Source organism: Diadema antillarum, unplaced genomic scaffold (assembly GCF_040938485.1).
Source record: "Diadema antillarum isolate AM-2024a unplaced genomic scaffold, OU_Dant_1.0 seq00000507_RagTag, whole genome shotgun sequence".
NCBI lineage: Eukaryota > Metazoa > Echinodermata > Echinoidea > Diadematoida > Diadematidae > Diadema > Diadema antillarum.
The window spans coordinates 914,276-942,266 of record NW_027271462.1 but is presented as its reverse complement, the minus strand read 5'-3'; the positions used below and the strand labels follow the sequence as shown (position 1 = coordinate 942,266).

General features: G+C 39.4%; 1 protein-coding gene across 1 annotated transcript; it reads right to left on the bottom strand.

Moving 5' to 3' along the window:
* Window positions 1-169: 169 nt before the first annotated feature.
* Window positions 170-27,981, bottom strand: LOC139733999 (exocyst complex component 8-like). Its single transcript, XM_071644806.1, has 17 exons — window positions 27,696-27,981; window positions 26,613-26,768; window positions 25,065-25,157; window positions 24,559-24,650; window positions 23,212-23,354; window positions 20,047-20,126; window positions 19,159-19,232; window positions 17,982-18,093; window positions 13,629-13,778; window positions 12,805-12,856; window positions 11,790-11,934; window positions 10,276-10,456; window positions 8,213-8,463; window positions 6,003-6,108; window positions 2,310-2,404; window positions 1,405-1,572; window positions 170-265 (listed from the first exon to the last, which is right to left on the bottom strand). Exons 1-17 carry the CDS (start codon window positions 27,748-27,750, stop codon window positions 170-172), a joined length of 2,049 nt encoding a protein of 682 aa, XP_071500907.1. The 5' UTR covers window positions 27,751-27,981.
* Between the last annotated feature and the right edge of the window lie 10 nt (window positions 27,982-27,991).

Sequence of the window (27,991 nt, the reverse complement as noted above, 5' to 3'; positions counted from 1 at the left end):
ATGTTCACTTCAAAGACTTTATCCAATGCCGTGACGGGATGGACAAATACTGTACCTTCAGTGCTTTTAGCATTACACAGAAAACACAATGGAAACAGAGGAGAGAACTGCTGACAAAAAAAAAAAGATTAAAAAAATTGCAACAGTTGGGAGCTGTTTTGGTCCTACGCTAGATCAAGACACCCAGAGTCCTGACTCTTTGTGAGATGACTTGGCTGCGCTTCTGAAGGTCTTGCAGCTCCCTCACCTTCCGACCAGCGACATCCTACGAGATAGGGCACACAGCAAAGTTGTAAACATCAAGTGGGTGGCTTAGAATCTGCAAACTGTACTTCCAATATCAACACTGAAACCATCGCTCTGTGATCAATTTGCTGTTCTACTGTAGTAAAAGTGCCTGTCCATGCAATTCTGTCCTCTTATCTTCTGACCATTCAAGCATTGAGAATTACAGGCTTCTGTGACGAACACTGAGCATGGGCTTTCTATAGCTCAGTTGGTAGAGCACCGGGCTAGCAATCCGGAGGTCTCGGGTTCGAATCCCGATGGAATCCCATTTTCGTTGCTCATTTTTCCACTAATCTCTTATAACAGTAAAATATTTGGCAAGCTAGTAAATCAGATCCATTATCAAATCTGATGTCAGTATAATCACGAGATACTTGATCTTCCTGTGATATCACTCATATGATAGCTGTTTTACTGGCAGCAAATCATTTGTATTACTGTAGCCGTGGTCACACTAGCATAATTTCTCAAAGTTTAAAGTTCTCGAGGTTTAGCCAAACATCCCCAAAACTTCTTGCAAAACTTCTTGTGAAACTTCCCCCTAAAATTAGAGAAATTTCCTGAACCCCCACAAATCCTGAAGTTTGTTCAGCCTGAATGCACACAACTGAAACTTTGCTATCAAGTTTGTCACATGACCAGTCCACTTCCTGTTTGAAATGCATTTGAAACTGTCAGACTGTGTGTGCTTTCCTCTTTGTTGTGCATGTGTGCCAGTGGCCCAAACTTTGAGAAATTAATATGGAGAACTGAAACTTCGAGAAGTTTGATCACCAGTGTGAACAGATGAGCAAACTTCACAAAGTGATCTCAAAGTTCACTGGGTGAAGCGTTCTCAAAGTTAAACTTCTTAGAAGTTTTGCTAGTGTGACCGCAGCTTGTCATAATCTTATGGTAGTATTGCAATGTTACATGTATGTCCTTTTGGTGTATGGAATGGCAACTTTTTTGGCAACATGACTACATATCAGGTCAGGGCATACATATCTGTGTGTATGTTTATGCAGTTCTCTATTTGCAGTTTGCAAAGACAGAACAATTTTCTTCTGAAATTTGTCAAGAAGATGGACCAACACAAAATGAAGAGAAATGGAAACCGACAAATGAGATTCTCACCGACAGTTTCTTCTCGATGAGCGGCAGGAGCATCTTGAAGATGTAGTCGACATTCTTCAGGATAAACTGTCGTTCCTCCTCAAATCTCTCGGCCGTGACAGCACTCTCCATGAGCTGGATGTGGTTATCAAACACCTCCACCAGAACCTCCACGATGTTGGGGTAAAGCTATGCGAGATATTTGATTAAAACTCAATGTCAATCTTGATATTTCCACCATCCACTCTAATATATCAGGGCCCCGTTTTATCAACAGATATAATCGATTTTAAATTTCCTAAACACACAGGCTGCCACAGACTTATGATTGAAATCAACTATACAATCAATAATAACTCTTCATAAAAAAGGGCTCACATACACGATGTGCAAAGAGTCAAACATGACATAAATGTTACAGTAGCATGCAATGTAAGTCAGCAATTAACTCAAGACTGCAGTTGAAATGCAAATGACAATGTCTGACAAACATGAGAACATTTGAAACTTGCATTTAAAACCAAAATACAGGCAACTCTGTTATCACCAAGTCTTCTAAACTGGCAGTTTTCTTTTGTTATATCTAAAATTTTGTTGTAACGGAAGACGACTAGGTAAATTTGCACCGCAGACTTGAAGGAAAATAATTTTGAGGCCTGAATTTTTACTTTGTTATGCAGAGATTTTGCTATGGCTGTGTTTGTTTTAACAGAAGTGCCCTGAATCATTCTGCACAGCAGGGACATACACGGACATCTCCACCCATTCTATTTACTGGTGGGGTTTAACTCTGGGACTATGTCATGGAAGAGAAAATCTGTAATATATTTGCCGATTATATTTTAATGTTTGTTGCCCCACTTTCTCTATGTCTGAATGAGGTTGCATGTGACAGGTTGACTGTATGACAAGTGTTGCAAACAAACCTCTGGGAGATAGAGTCTAAGGGCATCCTTCATGAATGCCAGGACAACTTTGGTGAATGCAACAGTGCTGCTGGCTAGACTCACAAAGCAGCTGTCTGTTGGTTGAAAAAAAACATATACACGAACATACAAGAGAGCATATGAGATACAATAAATCATTTTACTACCTATCAAATTAAGGAATGAAAATACCCAGAATATAACTATATTTCCATGTCCTGTTATCATTATTATCATTTATTCAGCCGATGAAAATTACAATAATAATATCATAACATGCATTCACATGGAAATGACACAGTTGACGTATAATACAAAGTATGAACAGGGAAGCAATACATGGGATAGGGCTCACTTAAGTAATTATTTTATTATATACCTCATAAGTGAGATTCGTATCACTGATTGGTCAAAAGTATATCACGTGACAAGGTGTAGTCCCGTCTATCTGCCTTAGGGTTTCATGTAAGTGATAGAAAGGCAAAACCCTCGTGATAGAAAGGCAAAACCCTCGTGATAGAAAGGCAATACCCTCGTGATAGAATTCGTAACCCCTCCGCGACTTTTGTACACATAACAAGTACACTACACTTCGCGCGCGGTGTCCGCAACCCCTCCAAGGACGTTCACTACGCGCATCGTATAAACAAATGCAAAATCATCGCACTAGCGCACAGCAGGCATGTTTCAACGTGGCATGGTGATCGAGCGCTCCTCCGTGATTTAAAGTGAGCTGGATCAAAGATCGTACACTTTGTCTTCAGGATTTCTTAGGATCCCGAAGCAGAGACAAATCTCAGCATGTTGGAAATATCGAATTAAAACACGAGCGACGGAAAACTGGATGTATACTGTAATCTTCTGCCAAGATTTTATGCAGGAGCTCGCCGAAGGCCGTGTGACTTTAACTGTGAGTACCGTGCGTACTGGGTAGTCTACGAAATGCACGAAAACCATGCAAGCAAGCGCAGGCTGTGGCCTGATTTTAGGGCTAACGTTTAGGCATAACAGTTAGAATTTACTTCGTATTTGCCTAGCCCTAGATCTTGGTTAAGTCTTAAACGATGAGGTATATAAAACAAATATTAACTGCTCTGTATTCGGATGGTGGTGGAAATTATCACTCCCTCGGTGCTTTTCATACCGACCCTTCCATCACCCCTCGGCTAACGCCTCGGGGTGATAGAAGGGTCGGTATGAAAAGCACCTCGGGACTGATAATTTCCACCATCATCCTCATGAGCAGTCAATATTTGTATACTGTTGCCCTTAGGCATGTGAGCCCTCATGTAATGCATTGGCACATTATTCTAGGATCCAGTAATCAGCACTGTCAAATATTTGAGTCATTCTCATAAAACAGCGGTATTTCTGCATACACGCCTCTAAGAATTTAAACAGTAACATTACTTCAGCCATTCTTGCTAAATATAGTTGCTACATAATTATCCAAAAATGTTCAGTGGGAATAGCATCATTTTTACCTCCACAGGAGTCCAAATTTGGGAAACACTGTTCTCTCAAAGTCAAACACTATATAGGAAATTCTGACAGCTCAATGAATTGAACCCTGGAAAGTCAGAAGTATTGCAGCATTCCCCATTTTCTTTTCATCGTCGAAGAAGACATTTAACAGGAAAGACTTGCAGTCAAATATTGCTTTAATACAACAGCCTTTGAATCAAATGGCTACTACCCTGTCATATGAAAAAGAAAACAATGCCTCTGGCGGCATTCGCAGGCAGGGATAAAAAAAAAAGTCCATGCTTCCTTGCAGTGCCTAGTTCAGTTAGATCATATCTCTGGAAGTAGTTTCAATGAGCAAAGGATTTATAAGTTATGATTTGTCTGCTTTACATTACTCTACATTCCACTTCTCAAGTCACATACAATGTCTGCTAAAATGCTTTAATCACATTTCAGAGCTTTACTCTCAGCTTCAGAACATTTGTACCACTCTCAAACAAAGAGCACTCTGGAGACCACAAGATATCAGAGTAAGAATGGTGATCTGTATGTCCTGAAGACCATGTAACTACAGTGTGCTGCATTAAGAAGCAAACTGAGCAAGGTGCAGAGACTACAAGGGGTTAACATCAGAGAAAATTTAGTCATTTGAATGGTAATTCTAGAGAAAGAATTCCGCAATAATGATTTGTAGATTGTTTGTAACCAGACTAGAATCACGATCATATAGATTTCAATCAAAAGTTCGAATTTTACTTTGTAGGTGAAATCTAGTGAAATAATCACTCAGATCACATTATGGATTCTCCTGTCTCTAGCTCAACTTCTAAAACATGATTTGGAGAGCAGGACTTACATGGCCTTCCAACCACCTGGAGAATTCATATTCAAATCATGGTTTCGGAGGTGCAGTGTGTACAGCCAGATAGTTTTAATGATGAACTACAATCATCATTCTAATGATAATGATAAAGCTGCATATACACCATGTTCCCGGCAACCACTGCAGCCCTGTCTCAGGCCACCGTGGAATAAACGGGATGGACGTGAAACGACGCGGTGAGACGGGATAGTCAAACTTGGCAGGCCATGATAGCCGTGGATGCCGTGTCAGATCTTTATACTGTCAAAAACTTTGCCACGGCATTCCCGGTGCTAATGAGGAATTTTGTATGCCGTGATAAAATGTGACCCTGCACCTCAAAACAAACAAAAAGTCGCCAGACATGAATTTTTAGTTAAGACCATATTCTGAAAGAGCAGACTTTAAGCTTTAAAATGATGTATAACTCAAATCAAATGGACTCTCCTAACCTATCTAAATATTGGAAAGAAAGCACAGACTCAGGAAAAGTGTAAACTGAGAAAAGAAGCTCTGAAATACAGTGTTTATTCAAGCGCTTAATCTTTACCAAACCGTGCTGGCTGTGCGATGAATGGGACACAAAACAGGAAGTAAACCACCAGAGTAACAACAATGAAGGGATTATCAAATTAAACTGAAATTAAGCATGCCTCATAAACACATTCTGTCCATAATTAATGCCAACTTTCAAAGCAGTAGCACTATCTTTTCAAAAGTTATTAAAGTTGAAAGTGAAGAGTGTGGACAAGGTTTTTCAGAAATGAAAAAGGGATTCTAAAGACACACCTAATCACCCTATTCTACCAAAAATGTTCGAGATAAACTGCTAAAAAAACACACTTTCCTGCCCGTTTTATGATACCAAATTTTAGCATAGTGTAAAAGAAGACCCGTTCTTTCAGAAAATATGAAAAAGTCAAGTTCAGCTAGGTTGACCCATTTCACTTATTTTCAGTCCTCACGCAAAATCAGTGTGTGCTACTTTATGTTCGTTTTGAGGTGCACGGTCACAAATGGGGTGAACGCAAGGAAACACGGCAGCACGCAATAGACTGTAACAAAACTTGGAGGCGGTCCGTAGCGGGACATGATGGAAAATATTGACAGTCTAGTCTGATAGCTATATGTTTACCGAGGTGAGGACTCAAACGAAGAAGACCAGAATGCGAAGGTAAGAAAATAGGAGAATGTCTCATCTACCCACGGCGCACTGCGTTTCGGCCAAATGGGGCTGATGTGGTCGCCGGGAACATGGTGCAAACGCAGCTTGATGATTTTTCTCTTGTGTGTAACTGCTCAAGGTATTTTCAATGTTCTGTGATATAAAGACTGGCTGATAGCTGCATGGCAAGAGATCTTACCATACACCAGTTGGCTGAACTTGTCAAATCCCAGCTGCTGCATGTCCTTGACTAGATTGTTGGCAGCGTTGGGATTCTTCAGATTGAGTGGATACCACCGCTCCTCCTGGAAATGACCACAGGATATGACATCATTCATATCTCTCATTTACATAGATGACAGAGTTTATTCTGCAAGGTGCTACATAAGCACTGGCCCAATTGCCCGAGGCAAGTGAAAATCAAATTTAGGCAAGTGTTCTGAAACAATGAGAACAAATGCTTGCCTGAAATGAGCAAGCCAAAAGTTATGAAGCCATCTTTTTTCACTTACACCTCACCCCAACAAACCCACAAAGTCAACCATTCAGAAGCCCAAATGTAATGGCTGTTTAGTGATGCAACACACTTTATATCTCATTTCAGCAACTCTCCAACACTTACGTGAAGAAGCCCCAGTGAAATGCACAGGCAACACTTGATCAGACCAAGTTTGTTACTCCATTGTGTTTAAGCGTGTGAATCAATAAGTGCTCTTTATTCCAGGGATTGTATTTTATTAAGCCCTTCACTAACACATGATTTTCTATATTATTTCCTTATATTTTGGACTTTCTTTTTGGGCAAATAAAAGTAAACTTCAGGCAAGTGTTTTGCAGCAAATGAAAATCTGCTTGTCCACACTGGCAAGTGGTAAGACAAAGTTACTGTATACGCTATATATTTCGCGGGGGTTTTATTTTCGCGAATTTCGCAAGTCGGGAGCTATTCGCGAAATTAACAACACGCGAAAATATTACCTTCCAAAATGAATCCCTTGCCTTGATGATACGAACATTTCAGTACTAGTATACCATGTCACGGCTTACCGAACAGACCATACTGGCTAAGCTTGTTTACGCTCGTCCACGTCTACTTACGAATACTGTACTACGGTCTGTAGAGAGCCAATCCATTATCGCAAGGGGACCACTCGTCAGAAATCTAGCGCGATGGACTTAACCACTTCAAAAATGTTGAATTCTAACTTACTAGTTTGCAGAGTTTGGTAATACAAGTTTTTTTTCATGCAGTGTATAACTAGTATCATTCTTATTTGCTAGTAAGTTGAAAATTCACACTTTCTTTGCCACTTCATATTTTCTCTGGTCCCCCAATCGCGAATTTAACCACTCGCGCAAAATGTGTGACAGCGGCAATTCGCGAAAATTTATGTACGCGAAAATTATAGCGTATACAGTATGTAAGACCCTGTTCTTCTAAAATTTCTACATAAGAATGGCTTGCATGCATTGCTCATATACTGTTTGTGATGTCAATAGCCACCTGAATAACAATATTCACTAAAGATTAGGACAGCTTGCAAGCGCTAGGAGAAAAATAACCGACATTGTCCATGAAAGCTTTGATTGCTACAGTAAGCTTTTTACTGAAGTACTGTAGTATTAGGCCACTAAACCATCTGGTATTAAAAGTTTCATCTACAAACAGCACATGCGTGAGGTACACATTGTATATCATGTATTTGTGGAACCAAGGCAACTTCATTGATTGAGGAGTACATGAAGGTTGGCAACTTTATTTGCTAATATCACTGCAATTTTGAATCAGTACATCTCTGGATGATGGTTACTTGGACAGCTTCAGAATTTGTTTGATGTATCTACGTCAAAATATATGCTCTTATTGCTAAATGGAATATTTTAGCGGAAGTGGGCAGACCCCTGAAGAGGTGTTAAAACCAGATATTGCTACAAAGTAATGCTGACTATTACAAGTGAGCCACCGGTACCATGGAAGTTTTGTGGCTTAAACAGGAGGCATCACAGGCTTGTCTGAAGAGTGAAGATCAAAATGATATTAATGCGTACTCAAAGGTTTAGTTTAGATATACACGTGTATTTTCAGAGCAACCAATCTTGGGCAATGCTATATACGTGTACATGTACAAAGAGAGTCTGGCCAACTCAGTTTCTGACTTGTGAGTTTTGAAGCCTGCAATTGGTCAAAACTGGCTCCATGATCTTAGTGGAACCATGCCGTTACCAAACTGCCCTCACACACAGTGACTATTGCTAACTACCCTTCATATTGCTTGCTTTCATTATGACATCTCAGCATACACACTAACCCTCTAACGTGTAATATAACACTGAGTAACGACATGGCGTCCAATTTAGCAGTTGCCCAGACTCTCTTTATTATATATGGCACTGGTCTTGGGTACGTACCACATTTCGATGCCGCGAGGCTTCAATGAATTGCTCCTTGTTGTAGATGAGGACTTCCCGGATGCCTTTCAGCGTCAGGCCGTTAAGGGCGAAGAGGAGGTCTAATCCGATGGAGGAGAGAAGAGCGCAGGAGGTCCTAGCGATGCACACACACTCCGCCACTGTGGAGAGTGCCGTCTGCTTGGCCAGAGCCTGCCGCGAGAACAGGTTGACGAAGCTACGGAGCTCCGCCTTCGCCCACACTACAAAGGCTGTTTGTGGATAGAGGTGAAGGGCGGGGGGGGGGGGGGGGGGGGGGGGGGGGGAGGGAGGTGATGTTGGTGATGGAAATGAACAATGACAAAATGATTGTGTATTCCACTTGAGATAAATGAGGATGATATACTGTTTCCGCCATATGTTTTGCACAGTTTTTATTTTCACGAATTTCGCAAGTCAGCTACATGCATTCGCAAATTCAGCATCACACAATAATATCAACTCTGATCCCGGTTAAGTGCGACATGCAAACGTACATTACTCCAGTCATTACTGTACTCCACAATTACAAATTTAACCACTCACTTAATTGTCAGGATGTTCCAATATGCGATAGATTAGACTAAAACATATAGCAAATACAGTAGGCCTATACATTGCGTATATAAAGCTTTTCGAAGTTGTACCCTAGCATGGTAAAGGAGATTTTTTTCTCATACTTTGGACTAAAAGAAAGAATGCAATTTATAACAAGGAAAAGTAGAAATTACGCGGTGCGTAACATATGTCCCCGCCGGAAGTAGCATTTTGTAACAAAATGTGCAATATAGGTAAAAAATCAAGGTCAAAGGTCAAAGAAGTCAAAGGTCAAAATTCTGTGTAGAAGTTTTGAAGCCCTCACCTAGTGCCATCACATAAAGCAAATGGAATCGAAATTGGGTTAGAAATGGCGAAGGAGTAGCATTTTGTAGCCAATGTACAATATAGGTCAAAAATCAAGGTCAAAGGTCAAAGAAGACAAAGGTCAAAATTCTGTGTAGAAGTTTTGAAGCCCTCACCTAGTGCTATCACATAAAGCAAATGGAATCGAAATCGGGTTAGAAATGGCGAAGGAGTAGCATTCTGTAGCAAAATGCACAATATAGGTCAAAAATCAAGGTCAAAGGTCAAAGAAGTCAAAGGTCAAAATTCTTTGTAGAAGTTTTGAAGCCCTCAACTAGTGCCATCATATAAAGCAAACGGAATCGAAATCGGGTTAAAAATGGCGAAGGAGTAGCATTTCGTAGCAAAATGTACAATATAGGTCAAAAATCAAGGTCAAAGGTCAAAGAAGTCAAAGGTCAAAATTCTGTGTAGAAGTTTTGAAGCCCTCACCTAGTGCCATCACATAAAGCAAACGGAATCGAAATCGGGTTAGAAATGGCGAAGGAGTAGCATTTTGTAGCAAAATGTACAATATAGGTCAAAAAATCAAGGTCAAAGGTCAAAGAAGTCAAAGGTCAAAATTCTGTGTAGAAGTTTTGAAGCCCTCACCTAGTGCCATCACATAAAGCAAACGGAATCGAAATCGGGTTAGAAATGGCGAAGGAGTAGCATTTTGTAGCAAAATGTACAATATAGGTCAAAGGTCAAGGTCAAAGGTCACAACTGAAATTCTGTGTAGAAGTTTCAAAGCTCCCATGTAGTGCTATCATATAAAGCAAACAGAATCAAAATTGGCTCAGAAATGACAGAGAAGTAGCAAATTGAAGATTTTGATCACACACGGACGCACACACGGACACACGGACACACGGACGGACGGACGGACGGACACACGGACGGACGGACACACGGACACACACACGTACGGAGCCCGTTTCATAGTCCCCTGCTCGAACTCGTTCGGCGGGGACAAAAATAATTGTTCTTTTCATGCTTCAAAATCACTTCAATTGGGCTTCACGTGAAGTATCAAATCAATGGAACCTCAAGGCATAGAAAATGAGAGAAAACGTAATACAACTGAAGGTGAACTGTTTAATCTTTGTTTCTGACACCAGACATCCAAACATTTGAACTGCAAAGTGCCAATGATACCGTACCTGAGTAGCATCCCTGATTCTGGGAGAAGGTGAACCGGAACTCCTTGCCCGTCTCGATGATGTGGTTGAAGAAAACATGGCAAAGTTTGGTGACGTACAGGCTTGTGGCGCCCTCTATACGCAGCTGCCTCAGGGACTGCTTGATGGCCGCACTGCGATTCTTCAGGAAGAGATCGCAAGCCTGGAAAATATGGGGAAAAGTGGGCATGTGAGTCCTGTTTCTTTTGCTCGAAATCTATTTACAGTAGTTTTGTTTTTGAAAACCTTGATTCCACTATCAATACCAGGGAAATATTTAGTCTACTTGAACTAGGGTAACAAGCATTATGTCTGTAATAAGCTCAAGAAATATTTTGAAGAATCAAAGAAGATTACACCATCTGAGATGACAAAAATCACCTTCACATCCGCTACCATATCTGCATTTTTTTGGGGTTTTTTTAATGTAAGAATGAAGGGAATTAGTTTTGCAGAGAGAGTGTAGATACAGAGGTTTTTTGCTTTTAAATTTTGCTGTTACTCACCATGAATGAGATTACATGCTCAATTTGTATCATTAGAACATAAGTGAAAAAAAAGGTGAGTGTGCAGTTTGTCAAATACTTTATATTCTGGGGTAAAGTTACTAAAGTCATGGAAATTGTGATGCAACAAATGCTTTCCTGGGAACACTACTACACACATGTCACAGCTATTTTGAATTGAAGGGGTCGGTGCAATATAGTGCTAACCCACACTTTTGTCAAAATTGATTTACATGCATTTTCATAATCCTTATCCTTCACTCTAACCTCCGTGAAAATGTCATATTTGAATTCAACCAATAAGATGGTAAAAAATGCATGCATTCATGTTTTATTAATGTACGATGTATGGACTTTCCAAAGATTCAACAGCGATTATCTCAAAATGACTATTGTGTGGGTTAGCACTATATTGCACCGATCCCTTCAATTAATGTGATACATTAATGGGAGAAATATATTGACTGTTAAGAAATCTTCTTATTCTTGATATCTCACCCTATTTCCTGCCAGAAAAGGCGACTACCAAGCTCTCCAAATCATCCTACATAAGATACACTATGCCACACAGCTGTCTTTAAGAAGGACACAACTCTTTTAACACTAGCAAGGAATAAAGTCCCTATCTTCCATTTCTCAATGTTAACTACATTAATCAGTCAGGGAGGCCCCTCTAATTCACATGAGCTAAGGAAGCTCCTTCTACTAACAATGAGAGTTCAGCTAATCCCTCCCACAAAATAAAGGGAACGATATTAACTCCTCCCACTGACACTAAGAACCAATCTAGTCCCTCCCACAATCAATGACAGACAAGTAAGCTCCTCCCACTCATGATGTAAATGCCACTCGTCCCTCCCACCAATATATGAAAACCATGAAAGCTTTTCCAGTGGTAACAAAAACAAAAACTAGCCCCTCCCACAGAAACCCCAAAGTCAAGCTAGCCACTCCCACAAACAACATGAAAGGAAAGTAAGCCCCTCCCACCTGTGTGGCTCTCCCTAGCCTGATAAGCTGTGTGACAGCCCTCCTGGTGACCTGGGGCCCGCCCCTTAGTGACCGGTCAGGTGACACTTGAAGCTCCCTGGTCAGTGTGTCGGTCAGCTGCTTTATCCTGTGGTCAACTCTAGCCCTGTGTACCAAAACATTCCATACAACCAACATCCAGAATCAGTCACTCCGATCCTACAAATCATATACAGTAATATTTGTGGTCCTTAAATTGAAATTCACTTCCTTCTTATCAGGATTCTGTATCTTACAAAATAAATGAAAATTTGTGGAACTCTCTTTATACTTCCTTTATATCACTGCCCAATTGTGACCTCACAAATTGTTGTAGTCTTCCTATCCAGTAATGACAGCACATGATTCCAAGCAAATGGTGAAAACTTGGAAATTTAGAACAGATTGTCTAATTAAAATCAAACTTCACTGATGTGTACTACAAATATTTCTGCATTCACTAGATCCACAACAAACACTTGAGGTGAATTCCTTTGTAATAAGAGATTGGTAAGGATGCCAGAGCTATGGGGATAGAGCCTTTTCATTGGTTGCGCCACGTCTGTGGAACCCGTCTACCAATCCCACTTCGGAATTGTAACAACCTTGATACCTTCAAATCTGAACTGAAGACTCATCTTTTCCATCAACTTTGTGAATGATGTGTGACACAATGCGGGAGCCGGGTACCATTGATTGTTTCTACAAATAAATGGCCCTATATAAATGCTACTTCATAATTCGTCATCTCTATCTACATCATCAAAGCCGCCACTCAGGATCTGCTGGAAAAAAAAATCCCCAAATGATCAATAATTCATCAAGAATTGATCAAATGATCAATACTTGGTTTGCTGATATCAAATGGTGATACGGGCCTTGAATTCTATATTCAGGATCATGGGACCATTGCAGCATGAAAGCTAGTTAAAAGTATACCACGCCTACAAGTATACGAAAACTCCAATCTTCAAACTGTCAAGGGTTCAACAATTACCTCATCTCTTTCAGCGCTGGGCCCACAGGAATCTGATCAAGGTATTCATTTGCTGCAGGACAAACCAAAATATGAATGTATCAAAGAAATTTCACAGTTGTACAAAATCATTCATACATGTGAGTACAATATGAAAAGTATTGATGATACATTTCAAAATATTACATCATAAAAGTTATGAAGAGTCACTTCAATTCATACAGATGACTCATGAAAGTGCAGTGAGGAAACAACACCATGATGTCAAGCAAACTTTGATGAAATTGGAGCCTACTTTCACTTATAAACAGTATATTAGTATTCCTTTGTCAATGTGATAGCCATACCAAGAGAATAGAATGATAACACCAAAACACTAACACTCATAGTCCCATCCATCAAGAGATGATGGTAGACCAGCTATTGATTCACATTGTACCGATGCTAGAAATGTAGAATATCATGGTTTGTAAAATTTGCCCACTTCACATACCATATCTCTGGTACAACAATAAAACTGCACTAATATTTTCATCTCATCTTATTTATTTCGTACGCTGTGCAGGCATTGTGCACCCGAATGACAATCCTCCTTACATTGCATGAGTGTCCCCATGTGTACATTTTGCTGTGCTGCAAGAAATGGTCAAAAAACACCTAAACACATTTATCTAGAGTCTGATTTTTTTTTAAAACCAAACTTTTGATAATTAGTGGCTTGAGTTCTACTGATACCATGCATTGACTGTCCATGAAATCAGAATACAAAAAATTGTGAAATTAATCATCGCTATGTAGAAATTTTGAGCTCTGATAAAGAATGCTATGCAGGCGAGCCCTGTTACCTCTGAGTATGAAATCTACAGCCTCCTCAAAATTCCTCTGAGCGATGCTCATGTCGAGGTCCTCCGGCAGCTCCAGCAGCCAATCAACCTGAAGCATGCTGGTCTCCATGGAAACCGATTGCAGGAAGAGGTTCTCGTCTTCTGCAAAAGCTGAGAGGGGCAAAGATCACATTGTCAGGATATATTACATGAATCTCATTGGGAATTATAAAGAGAGTGTAGAGTATCACTCCTTAAGCATATTATGTAAACACTAATTATATATTATTCACATCTAGTAAAATATTCATTGTGCTCTACAAACCCGACACTGTGACAGCAATTCTGTTCTCATCTGTCCCTTGGCATTTTACTCTATCTAGAGCTGCTTATCGTGTGATGTTTATTTTCATTTCATAACCATTTCTTCATGCATGCATGCTGCAACAAACTTAAAACTCACTTCCATAATGCCTTTTGAATGGCGGATCCAGAGGGGGGCGCACCGGGCGCACGCCCCCTCTTTATTTCTTGTTAAAACAAAAGAAATAAAAAAGAAGAAAAATGGGGGTGGGTGGGAGTGTGTGCCCCCATCTAATCTTGTAAAGGCACCTCCTCTTTATGAAATTCCTGGATCCGCCCCTGTGTTTTAAGAGTACCTTGTCTGCCTTTAAACTTGGAGAATATCTCTAGGACTATCATTTTTTGAGACTACAATGTACCACTGACAAAACAACAACAACAACAAAAGAGTTGTATATATAATGGGGCACTGAGACTATCAGTCTCCTTTTTATTTTGGTAAGAAATCTTAAAAAGATGTTACCACTGTAGTTCACTTCTTCACGAGGAAAACTTTACATCTCTATAGAGTGACATCAATGGATGTGTAGCTTGAACTTGACCTTGACCAAAACTGGACATATTGCCTTTTTCATGAGAATACATATTCAGTGATGTAATATTCAAAATTTATCATGTAACAACTCTAAACAGCATGTTAACAGGCACATCATGTGGGGCTACGACATGCGACAAACGCACATATCTACACTAAGACTAGACCTGTGACTTGGGACCGTTGGGGAAGGTGTCTAGACCAGAAGTCTTGTGTATAGTCGAGAAAACATCAACTGTAAACTTCATTCAAAGTTAGATAGTGAATCCATAACATCTATGTCTAGTATACAGAGTTAGTGTTGTCATGCAAATTCAAAACTCAACATGAAAAGTCCCTGCTGCAATTACACTTGAAATTATAAATCAAGAATGAAAACAGGTTTGATATTGAAAACAAATTCCAAATAATATCCATATTAGTCAGGATTAACATATCTACTGTAGATATTGCATGGTACACTGTATATGGGGAAAGAATTTCATCTCTTTTTGTCGGACAAAAAGTAATGAACTTGACAGTGCTCACTGATGTGATATATTGTATTCAACTGAATACACTAACCTCATTATGTGAATGCAGAGATATGGTGGCAATTTATGACTGATAAAAAAAATGAAAATTTAAGAAAAGATGACAAACTTCATAAATGACAGATGAGTTAGTCAACAATAAGATGGTGATTTATGCATGCCTCTGAAAATCTAACTTTGTCAGGTTGTACAGAAGTATTAACCTGCCTAAAACTCAATAATCAGTTTAGTAAACAAACAAAAGCTTTAGTTCCTTCAGTTCACAAGAAGGGGTAGATTTCTTCAGTCATTAAATGACATTTTTGTAAAATATGTCTTCAGCACACTTTGAACAGAGTTGTGCAGCAATTTCCTCCATGGAATACAGCACTACGGTATAATTAATTTATCTTGTAGTTTCTAATCCATGATTTACATCTTGTGCCTGACAGCAAATTTAAAAAAAATAAAAAAAATCTTGATTTGATACATTTGCAAAATAAATAAAAAAGAACAAAAAAGTCCAAAACAGATGAACAAAAAGAACTCAAGAAAACTGTGATGATTACAAGCAATTCTATGCAACGTGCTGAAAGAACTAAAAAAACTGAAATTTCCGGCCAATCGTGCCCCATGACCGAGGTGCAACATGCATTGTATCTGGCTTTACCCTCTTCTTCGGCTGAATAGAGAACAGGAAATATGCAGATCATGTGTGGGAGGAAAAAGGTAAGGAAGAAGTAAGTGACACCACGCAATTTTTGAGAAGAAATGACTCCTGCACGAGCTGAAATTTTTTGTGGTGGTTTCATTTTCGAAAATTTCACAGATCGCCTTTGAACCACAAAAATAACAACATGCAAATATGAAAATGCACCAAAGCACCAACGTGCCATTATATAATTTCTATTAAAAAAAAAAAAAAATCAAACCATGTTAATGCTAGATTGCAGCAACTAGTGACTACTTTAGGTCTAGCACACTGCCTGGACCATGATGTTGTAATATCTGGGGCATAACAACATGCTAGTACAAAAAGTACTTCCAATGCAGAACACACAACTTGTTTATGTACAGGAAATCCCAGAGTAAAAACATTCAGTGCTAGAATTGTCCCTGTTGGTGGCAATTCACGAAAACATCTGCCTGCGAAAATTTCAGCTCGTGAAGTAAACCCACTCCTGATTTACAAAGGTACAATGTGTAGACAGAGAAGGAGAAATGAGAAGGTACGAATGTAGATTTGTGGACATATTTTCATCAGCACAAGAAAGTATCAATCGGGTGAACTGACAAGTCTGTGAGCATGCAGAAGGAAGTGATTTCATTTGTTCATTCACTGAATTATTAAGCAACCAATCTATTCCTTTCCTTTGTACAATCACTTGTAACTTAGGGTGCGTTCCAGCACTCTCTTGAAGTGTATCATAAAATACTGTACCCGGGCAGGAAGAGGGTTTGAAAGCTCCAAAAGTGTACCTTCACGTAATGTACAATGCCAAACAGTGAACTATTTCCTGGTGTGCTCCAAAAGCATACAGTACCATATCTTACTGTGGCATACAGCAAACAAACAAAAAGTGGTTCAAAAGCGTACCACACCATAAGATGGCACGAGAAAAATAATGTGGGTAGCATGCACAACGTCATGTTGCAAAGTGTAGATTCGCTTTGTTCGGGACACCTGTATACTCAATTGTTGTAGCATTAGTGCACCAAGAGCATGACCCTGTTGCTACAGACGTGTGACCCCTCTGACTCGAGTCCAAAAACAATTCACGCGGTGTGCTATCTCCACAGACTGCTTTAACGCTCCCAATCTAGCAGAGTATGGTGCAGTATGGTACGGTTTGTTCGGTACAGTTCAGTTTACTTTTGAGCGCTCGAACACGGCCTCTGTCATCTCTTTATCCACCTCATCTGCCCACATGACATGCACGTACAACTCATACCCTGCCACTGACTGCAGCTAAAGGAAAGACATGTAGGCAGAAATTTGCAGCAACAGATGAAAAAAAAATTGTATTGTGCATTACGTGTCTTAATACATTTAGAAGCACAAAAAACCTGGCCCTTCCACACAGAGCTTAGCAAAAAGAAACAAGGGGGGTGGGAAGCAAATTAGAGAGACCAATCAAATAGATATAGTAGAGGCAATATGATGAGCTGGCTCACTGCAAGACATCATATTGCAAAATGAAAAATAAGGAAAGATACATCAAAGTGGTGGTACACATATCACGGTGAAAAGAGCCAGGTGAACCCACAAACATACTCTACATGTGAACACAGTCTACATTTGTACTGGAATATGATCAAGTTCTCAAACATATTCTACTTATGATCTCTACAGAAATAGGTTCAGAGAAATGTGAAAATGAACTGGAACCTCAAAGAGGGGAGAAACCAGCTGTACGGAAAAAAAAAAACAAACAACAACAAAACCCCAAAAACTTTCTTTGATGTCATGAAGGAAATTAAACATTTAAATTTCCACTTGTAGACTTGATAATTTTTTTCATACGAAGTATGAAAACTATCAATACCTTATGCTTCTTTTATAAATGAATGAGTGAAAATAAGCACACTGATGATAAGGTTCAGGCTTCTTGGATTCCAACCCTCATCACGGCTGTATAACATCTGAGAGGGTGATGAATACTGGACACTTTGAATGAATACTCTATGATACGCCAAATATTTCGCGAGGTTTTTATTTTCGCAAATTTCGCGAGTCAGGTGCTATTCGTGAAATTAAAGACATGCAAAAATATTGATTCTGATCCAGATACGAATATGACGTACACGTATACATTTCTCCATTCAGTACAGTACTCCAGGATCGAGAATTTAACCATTCGCAAAAATGTTCGGAAGTCCCGATTCGCGAAAACTTAGACTCGCTAAATATATGGCATATACAGTAGCTTAGGGAGGGAGGTAGAGGGGGAGGAAAGTACTCACGATTTTTGCCCTCTGGAGTATCGATGCTCATCTGCTCAGCTAGCTCCCTCCTCTGACTGTTGGCTGCTACCTGGATCTTCTTGGCCTCCTCCAGTTTGTCCAGCCAAGTTCGCTGCAAATTCACAAACATTTTCAAGATGGTAAGCGTCAGATTCACAAGGAGCTGCCCTGCCTTTATAAAGTATAATCAACCTGAAGTTCGCTAACTGTGCCTGAAAGGTCCCTAATTTTTGATGCAGCAAGTATACATCTACTTGTATGTGAACGTAACTCATACAATGTACGTAATGTACACAGTGATGATAGCTAATGTAAAATGAGGAGTGTTCGCGTGCATTTTAATTTCACGAATTTCACGAGAGCCGAGTTTCGCGAAATTAAAATGCACAGTAAAAATCTTGTCTACACTATATGCATTGAATGTTAGAGGCAATTCTTGAAAGTTTGATGCTGACAATGAGGACATCGGCTCCCATTCGCAAAAATTTCATGCCGTGGAAATATCGTGTTTTACAGTACATTACAGAAAACCTAGTCACAAGTAATTTGGTGGTTAGGACACATGCAGCTCCATGATAAGGGCACCCCATGTGGAGCATCATGGTTATATTACAGGCCCGTCTGAATGCAGTAAACAAGAAGCTCATGTTTAGGCTCAACCCCTGTGAGTACTGAATGAACATTTGTGCTGGGTATGCATAAAAGCAGATCACTGCACGCATCGTACTGCACTTTCAGATTTTATCATCGAGTGTAGCACGTTGTTGGCGATCTACAAGTCCTATCATTGATGATAAGCACCATGAGAACACAACTCGAAGCTAGGAGCAAATTTACCCATCGTCAGTTACCATGTGACCATGGCTAAAGTGTGAGAGTAATACAAAGTCTAATATTTAGATGAATTCATACATTGTACTTGAGTGTGAATAGCAAAGACTGCATAATAATCCTTCTTTGTGTGGCTGGAACACCTAGCATTATATTCCTTTTCTTCTTTAAGGGCAATGCATAGTCATAGAAAAAATCTATAAAAATTTATGATGGTGATGAAGTTCCCCAAGGTCCATAAAAATACCTAAGCAAGTGGTGAAGTACAATTTTGGGCAAATGCTCCCAAGTTAGAATTAGCTTCTACACAACATTTCACTGGTACTCAATATGAAGGAAAGATTACCTTTGATTTGGCTGACTCGGCACAGTACATATGCTGGTCGGGAAACCGGAGAATCTTGAAAGCATTCTTCACAGCTGTCTCCAGAAATCATAGGAAATGAAGAAAAGAGAAAACATCAAAAATAGGTCTCAAGTACTGAAGACTCTTCATATGCACTAAACTAGGAAAATGATAACATCTATCATGGCATCAAAAACTAATACTAGTTCAATTTCATATGTTACACACTCATTTGATGATATACCGGCATTATGTGCACTCAAAAGGGCAGCTACAGCAGTGACACATATGTCAAGCAATTTGCCCAATCCTAGCCCTACCGTTATTTTACACATAGCAGAAACAAAAATCCCTGACATGTAAATGAAAGTCACCACTATGTACCACAGGCAACGCTCATTGCTCAGGCTAAGACAGCCGGGGGGTAATTGCCCTCTGGGGGTAATTGCCCCGATACGGCATGTACATGTCATTCTTGCATTTTTACATGCCGGCAAACATACTCCATTCTAACTTCACTGTATCCAAGAAACAAATCATAGTGTAGATAAGGATCTTTCATAGTCCATGATGAAATTTGTGAATCACAATACAGATCTCCCAACCTTTCTGACTGAAAAATAGGGATGATTTGGCTCAAAAGTCGGAAAGAAAGAGCAATGCCCATAGGAGTGTACAGTAAAATTATCAAGAAAAAATAGAAAACTCCTACTCAAACAAGAGCTGGGAATGGTCAAAAATTAAGATTCTTTCTTCCAAATTCAGAATGGTTGAGAGGTCTGACAATGATATCGAAATAAACAAGAGACTTACAATACAATCAAAAGCAAGAAAAATAAGAATGTTAATGTGATGAGCATAATTGAAATGATGAAAATTTAAACGTACGTCCGACATCCCGCACATTCACCACCGCTAAACTGTCCAGTTCAAAGAGTGCTTGGTATTTGTATCGCACCGGCCCTCTCCTGCAAAGATAAAAACACAACTAAGAGTCACACAAAGTCCTAAGCCAAATTTTGAGATCAGAAGACAAGGAAAAAGTCAACCCTTGAGAGTCTCTCAATATATAATCTTAACACAGCACTTTGCATGAGAGCAGCAAGCATCAAATAACCCCATTCTTAGCTACAAGAATACAGTACACAGAAAACAAATTTTTTGTGTTTTGGTCACCTGCGATGGTGTCACGCATGATGCAAATATCAGTTTGTGACTGTACACCATATATTGGATTTATATTGATGATTATTCATGACAGTCACTATTGGTAACTAATGTTCTCTTGTTATGAAATTGAGGGATACTGTGCTTTTGGTACACATATTGATTTTGACAAGACAAGCTGCAATATTGACACGTCACATACAATGTATACTGGTGAAATGGAAAACTGAAGAAAGATGTTCTTCTTTACCACCTGGTGGAAATCACTAAGAGCAGAAATCTTACAGAAACATTTCTGGCTTCTTTATTCAGATTTTGTGGGCAAAGATATCTTGGTATGCAGAGTTGGCTATGGAATGTTGACAATTACGTGTGCAGGGTTTTGTAGTGACATAATACATTTTGCTGAAATGGCAATGTTTAACAAAATAATCACCCTAAATATTTCTATTGTGGTAATGAGCCATCTTGTAGAACAGTGTGAATGAAAGATGCACAGCAAACCAAAAGCTGGTGAAATAAATGTTAACACAAAGACTGTTACCGCAGTAATTCCATGACAAATATTTCAAATCAAATTGTATCTTTATACATATGACACTTTCATTATATAATCATCATCAAGCACTGTAAAGATGTTGTGCACTGAGTATATGACATGGTGAAGCAAAATTATGAGCATTATTTTCATGACAAAAAACACACAAGACATAGGCTTGGTATCCATATTCTTTTCCCAACAAGCCCACATCCACGAAATGTACATTATAACAATAAGAATAATGATAAAAAAAAAAAAAAAACAGAAGCAACACTACACTTGAAAAATTAAATTTGGCTTCAATGCTTGTAAATATCTTTTTTTCCAGAAATGACCCATCAAATCTAAGCTTAAATTTCTGAAACACAGGAAATGTTTGGATAATAGTTTAGAATGAAACAACATAATTTACAACTCATGTAAAAACACATCTGTGTCTGATAGAAAGATGACATGAACAAAAAGTTTTGCAAATCATGATGCTGATGCAAAATTTAAAAAAAATATATGGATCAACTGTATCATCTTAAGCTATTATGATAACATTGTTTAAACTGCATTTGCATTATCTTAGAACTCAAAAGGCATAGATTTTGAAGTACTGGTATGTTTGATGTATGCACGTTACCTTAAGAACCGATGTACATTTTCTATTTGCCTATGAGAAAAAACGGTTAATTGTGCAATGTGCTTTATTGCATAGATCTACAAAAGGCCAACAAACCAAAACAAATTACAAATTAATTCCATTTTAAACTTAAGACGTACATCTTTGCATAAGAATAACATATTTAGATTTTTGAAAATGGTGACAGGTAAATCAGTCAAGATTATTATAATTTTTTGATTAATTAATTAATTTTTTAAAAAGAAACTTAGATTTGAGCCATGGGAAGCGCAGTATGCAAGCAAAACGCTCATGTTCCTAGCTTCTCTTAAATTGACTCGTTGGTATTTTGGTGCAGTTTTTGTGGGTGCGATAAGATATAATAACCATGATCTTTATCAGTGTTATGACTTTGGAACATAAAGCAGAGTGCTGTTGTGAGGGGATGAAACTGCCCCTTAAGCGCAGATGATGCTTGTCTTTCTTTTCTTTTCTTTTTTTGATGAGTATGAAAAGACAGTTGTTACACATTGCGGATCCTCACGTCTTACCCTGAGACGAAGCTGTAAAACAAAATGTATTAGAAATTCCACACATCACACACCATGTCCATCACAGTAACAAACAAAAAAATTTAATGACAGAAATTTCTTAATACCTCAAACAGTATCTGTTGTGATTTTGCATGACAAGGTGATCCGTTCAAAATGCTAGACAGTCTTGAAGACACATACAGTCGCGAATCCATATATTTTTGAAATGAGAAATTTATACTTTCTGAGCTACCACAACCCTCACTGCAAACACAAAGTGCTATTCTGTCCGATTACACAATTCTCCAGCAGCAGTAGTAACAATCGGCAGAATCCGCAAAATGTGCATAACCTCTGTCAATCAACTTAATTCAGTGTTTCATAATTATATTCTACCTTAACCACACTTTCGTCTACCGTATTGAACGGATGTTGTTACTGCAGTGTGAGGATGCACAGTTGCCGCACCATATACCCATTCCATTCTGAATTCTAAAATCCCCATAGACTTATACACAGGCCACCACGTTCCCGTATGGAACGGGCTAAATGCCAGATATTTCAATCTCACCATAAGGGAAAGCTGATGTGTCCACTTGCTATTGAATCACATGCCAAAGTCATGCTACTGCACATGCAGACTTTTGACTGAAATAAAAACTTTAACACTGCCTATCTTAATTCTCTCCTTCCCATCACACAATTACAGAATACCAGTGTGCAAAGCCCACCCCATACAGCACGATTTCTTGTGATGCGATGTCGCATCACAGAATATTGTCAGATGGCGAACAGTATGAGAACGAGTGCGATTCAACAGCAGACAATTTTTCAACTTCCTACCATAGAGAGCATTGTTCAGAGTTGCATTGAAATACATCACAAGTTATTGCGAGACAAAATTGCACGGTATGAGGTGGGCTTAGAGGGTCTCATACTCTACCTACTCTTTCAGAATATGTCATTACTACGGGACACAACTATCAGTAGCTATCCAAACTGCAGGACTGCAAGGTATTGAAGTAAGCTAGATCACATCACAAAATCAACCTGTCCAAGATTTCATTGACATCAGATGAATTTCCGACAGTTTAAAAACCAGCTAAAAACCAAGCAAAACAACTGACAGCGTGTAACTACTGAAATAGAATTGGAAGAAAATAAATGCAAACTGGGGGCAAATTGCTGAGGCGTGTCTTCCTAACCTGTTCCTGATAAATGTGGTGGTGACTAAGCTGTCGTTGAGGAGGTAGGCATGGACCCTCTGGATCTCCTGGAAGGAGTCTGTGTCGAGCTCTATCAAATCAGCATCGTAGATGATGTACCGGCCTGGGACCTCGGCTATCCTCTGCTTATAGGGAGAGGGAGAGGAGGAAAAGAACGAATGAACAACAGACGGAACTAATGAGGAAAAAAAGAAAGGATAGACACGAAGAGAAGACAAAAACATGAAAGAAAGACAGACAGAAAGATTAAAAGAGAGGGAGAGAGACAAATGCTACAGCCAGATTAAGACACATTTCCTCTTTATACTTGGCCACATTCCTTGAATGCTAGAGGTAGGAAGGCTGTCTGCGTAAATTCATAAATGTACGGACCAAAGGTTAATGCGTGCAAATGCTTTTCATCTTAAAAGGAAATATCTGCTTTTACCTTTTTTTGATTAGATATGATTTGAGCCATCTATAAGGGAGCTGGCACTTGCAAGTCATCTCGCCATTGAGCGAAATGATAACAGACAAATATGAATGTATCAATGCCATCATGTTATGCAGGTTTGAATTTTCAGAATGCCTAAATATAGATTAATGCTTTCTAGATGAAGCCATGGTTACCACGGTATCAATCAACAGCATGATTACTTTCCCATTATTGTCATATTGACTAATGGCTGTATCACTTCAAATTGAAAGTAGAAAGATACATACTGATATGAACTTTGGTTGCTCATCATTAAATTTTGTTGCATTTTTTTCTGTAGATGCTGATATGCAGGTGTTTCATGAGCTGATATGACTTGTACCAAGCTCGTTATGGCTATGAAATGCCGCTTAATGCAGAAAATATCTGCAGTCACCGTACATACACAATTCATGTGGATATGCATGCATACAATCCATGTACATGTATTTTTTCCTTGTTTTTTCAGATATGCTGATGGTTCTGGGACATGTCTAAATGCAAGTAAACATCTGATTTGAATTTTTATCTGGATTGAAAGGAGCCCATTTAGCAATTCTTGTCAACCCATTCCTCTCTACTTTTGGCATACAGACACCAGGGGTCTGTTTCATGAACGTCTTATGAGAGACTTTTTGCTCATAAGACATATTTATGAGAGACCTCCTGAAATGGATTTTACTTCTCTTTGAAAGTCTCTCATAACTTTATATGAGCAACTTTGGAATTTTTGAGATTTGTGTAAAGACTTTTATGTGGTGACTTCATGAAACGGACCCCGGGTTACCAGTAGTTCACTGCAACCGACCAACACCTGTAGAAACAGACAGACCTCATCACTTCAAACAAGAAATGGAGAAACTTCAACTCACGGAGCAGCCTTCAACTCTGTCGAGAAGGGAGGCTATCGTCCTCTTGTGATCCTCAGCAACCTGCGGAGCGTTCTTATCTCTTCCTGCATCCTCTGGAATATGGATTTGGAGTAAAATTTAGATTTAAAAGTGGAATTAATATACATGTATGACTAGAGGCAGAAAATATGTAAATCTATCATCATACACATCTTAGCACAATACACACATTTCAAAGATATTCTTCTGTTAATCCTTAAATCCCCACATGAAAGTCCAGTTATAATTTCAAGCCAAACTGTATTTATATGAAATAAATACTAGTACAGAAATCTAAAGCACATAGCAAATTCTACTCCTCTGTTTTGGTTGTGAGAGTACAACATGATTATTTTGATGACTACTAGAGTGTAATATCTAGTACCATATGGAATATCCTACTTCTGGAAGTTATCAGGCAGGTAAACTATCCGTGTACGCATAGTTTTGCATTGTGTGACCGTGGCTATAGAGGGCAGTACAGTTACCTTTGCCACCGAGTGACATGTCGAGGAGCTGCGTCATGATGGATTTCTGTTCGGTCAGGATGTGGCTCAGCTGGTACATCTCTCCTTCCAAGTCTGTGCAGCAAATCATGTGTCAAGGGAAAGCTGGGCTCTGGATGCATCTAATTCAGTCCACTGATCTCTAATGAAAATATCTGGATGTCTCACTGGAAAAATCACTTTGAAGCCACCGTGCCGCCATCTTACTTAGCACATCGCCTAGATACACTCGTATACACCAATCATAACATCACATGATTTGGTGACAGCCTCTGCTGGAAAATGTGTGCAAGTCCCCATAGAGTAAGCGTGGTAACATGGCTATACAGCAGCTTCAATCAATTGTACAGCATGAATGGATCAAGATTATATCAAGAAACTGTTTCCTTTACAGATGAGATCAGTGGTTCAGTTATATTCCAACTGAGAACCAAGTAAAGCTTGAGGACATAAGTGCAATCACAGATCCCACACACCACATAAAACAGTCAACTCTCAGTCGAAAAGTAAAATGCTGCTGCTTGGAATTGTGGGATTTTTAAGGAGTGCGCCAACTAGCGTTGAGCGGCGAAAGTTTCCAGGTGAGCCGTACTTTCCTGATATGTTTGTGTAGGACCAAGACAGGCTAAGACAAGAAAGAAGGAATTTTCTGTAAAGAATCATGAGTAAATCTAAGAATTGGTGCAGTGCATTACACTGAATCAATAGCTACACCAAACCATCAGCAGGTTTATCATTATTTCGATTTCCAAAGGACGGTGTACACAGCAAGTTTTTGTTTCGCCTTCCTGGTCACAGCGAGCGGTAGACCTGCACATAGCTCGCTCAGCTCCGCTTACAGGTTGCTACACACTCGTGACTGTGCACGCCCACAAATTATTGCAAGCTGCCTTTGCAAAAGGCTAACACTTGTTCGATCTATACCTGCTCAACGCTAGCGGGTTGCAGCCACTTCCGTTTCACCAGCGGCCGTGTAAAATCAGGGGAGTTGATCATCTTATGGAGTGTAGGATCTTTGGTACTCACTGAGGACCAACCATTACTGGCAATTTCAGCTCTTTGTAATTACAAACACACATGTAGAGTACTTTGAGCAATAACAGATAGCATACAAACAGGATAAAGTTTAAACTTTTCTCTTTTTTTGGATGCGGTTTGTTAGAGATACTGAGTAAAACTTTTGGGCCCAACTGCGAGAAACTAAGTTTCTCGCATTACTTTGTGTTGAAATACAAGCAAGAAAGCCCTGGTCTATTTTGTCAAGTTGTCATTAGCCTGCTAAATCATCATCACAGTTTATTTATACAGAGATACAAGTTGTGAATGATGGTTTTCATTCAGATCATTGATGAGTATGGTTCACTCAACCATTTTCCATTTATTCACTAATTTTATAATTCTTCTTCTTCTTCTTCTTTTTTTTGCTCATGATACACAAGAAAAGTTTGGCCTTAATATGAGAAGAAATTGGTTTCGGAATCAAAGCATTTCCCTTGGTAGTTTTCCAAAGCCATCTGACAATAAGGATACAAGAGATCTCCTTGGCTGTCTCAATGAACTGAGTGTAGTTGCGGTAGACATTTTTCTTGAGGGCCACGGCGGTGTCATCGTTGAGTTTTTGCACCCTCTGCTTGTGCTCCTGTAAGTCTTGATACACGTCCCCACCTGAGGCTATCTCCAGCACATCTGAAATCGGGAATTCATTAGAAAAACTAACCATGTTACATCATGTAACGATAATTAGGGCTACCAACTCTCATGCATCAAGCTTGAGACTCAGGATTCATCTAATTTTGACCGTCTCATTCTGAAACACGAATTCTCATGCAGGATCTCATAATAGTCATATCCAAATAGAATTTCAGAAAGCAAAAAAGAAAAGAAAAAAGAAGTCCACGCAAAGTCTCTGAAGTCTGATTATATTCTGAATATTCGATACACCCAAGGGGCCAAGCCCGGCACAAAGTTAATGCTGCTTCATTGTAGGCTATTTGTTGAAACAATGACTGAAGTGTGCACCAGACTGCTCGTTTAATTAAAATGTAAAATTGTCAAAGCTCCCTATCCCATGGTGTGGAATGGGAAGGGGTGACGTGACATCCCCCTTCCAGAGCAGAGGTGACCCTGAGCCTATGATGCCTTCTTTAAAACCAAACTTCCATCCCCAAGACACTGGCCACATCCATCTACGATCAGTAGTTAATGTAATTGTTAATGTTAGATTGTAAAACTAAAGAAGTTAATTTACCATAGTTATGGGTAAACTCGGCCTAGCGGGTAAAGTCGGCCACCAGCACGCGCAGTAAACAAGTAAATTTACACCTTGTAGTTGTACTGCGTGCGCTGGGGGCCGACTTTACCCGCTAGGCCGAGTTTACCCATAACTATGGTATTTACACATCATGTGAACATAATTAAGAAGGGGGGCCTACGATGGTCATGGATGGTGAACTCGCAATGCAAAATAAACTTTAGAGTTCTAACGTTACTTCTATTACTAATTATTCTTAACACTACTACATACTAGTAGACACTCTACAGGTTAATTATAGATACATTCTGGCAATTGTGTACTTTACGGCCCTAATTGCTTAGTTCTATCACTGGACTTACACTCATCCGCGTCAAACCCTTTATTGGACAACTTCTTGACAATTTGATCCGCCATTTCCGCCTCCGCCAAGGAATCACACACACAAGCGAGCTCAAGCTCGTAGGACAATCACAATGCAATCTGTGAGTGTGACTGTTCAGCTCAGACTCAGAGGACAGAGTTCAGCTAACTCTTCATAACATTAGCAGCTTATAAGAATGGCATGTTTGTCTGAGAGGTAGAATGGTGCTGCTCTGCTTCAAACTCCAGCCAGCTCCGCGCCGTTCTATCAGCTATGCTATACACTCTCGCTTTT

Bases quoted from the DNA above. Each gene is read 5' to 3' on its own strand.
- LOC139733999 (XM_071644806.1), bottom strand. From the start codon at position 27,750: ATGGCGGATCAAATTGTCAAGAAGTTGTCCAATAAAGGGTTTGACGCG. The intron at 6,109-8,212 runs GTACGTACCCAA...GGTCATTTCCAG, and splicing joins CCTCGCGGCATCGAAATGTG to GAGGAGCGGTGGTATCCACT. The intron at 2,405-6,002 runs GTAAGATCTCTT...TTCAACCAACAG, and splicing joins GTTCAGCCAACTGGTGTATG to ACAGCTGCTTTGTGAGTCTA.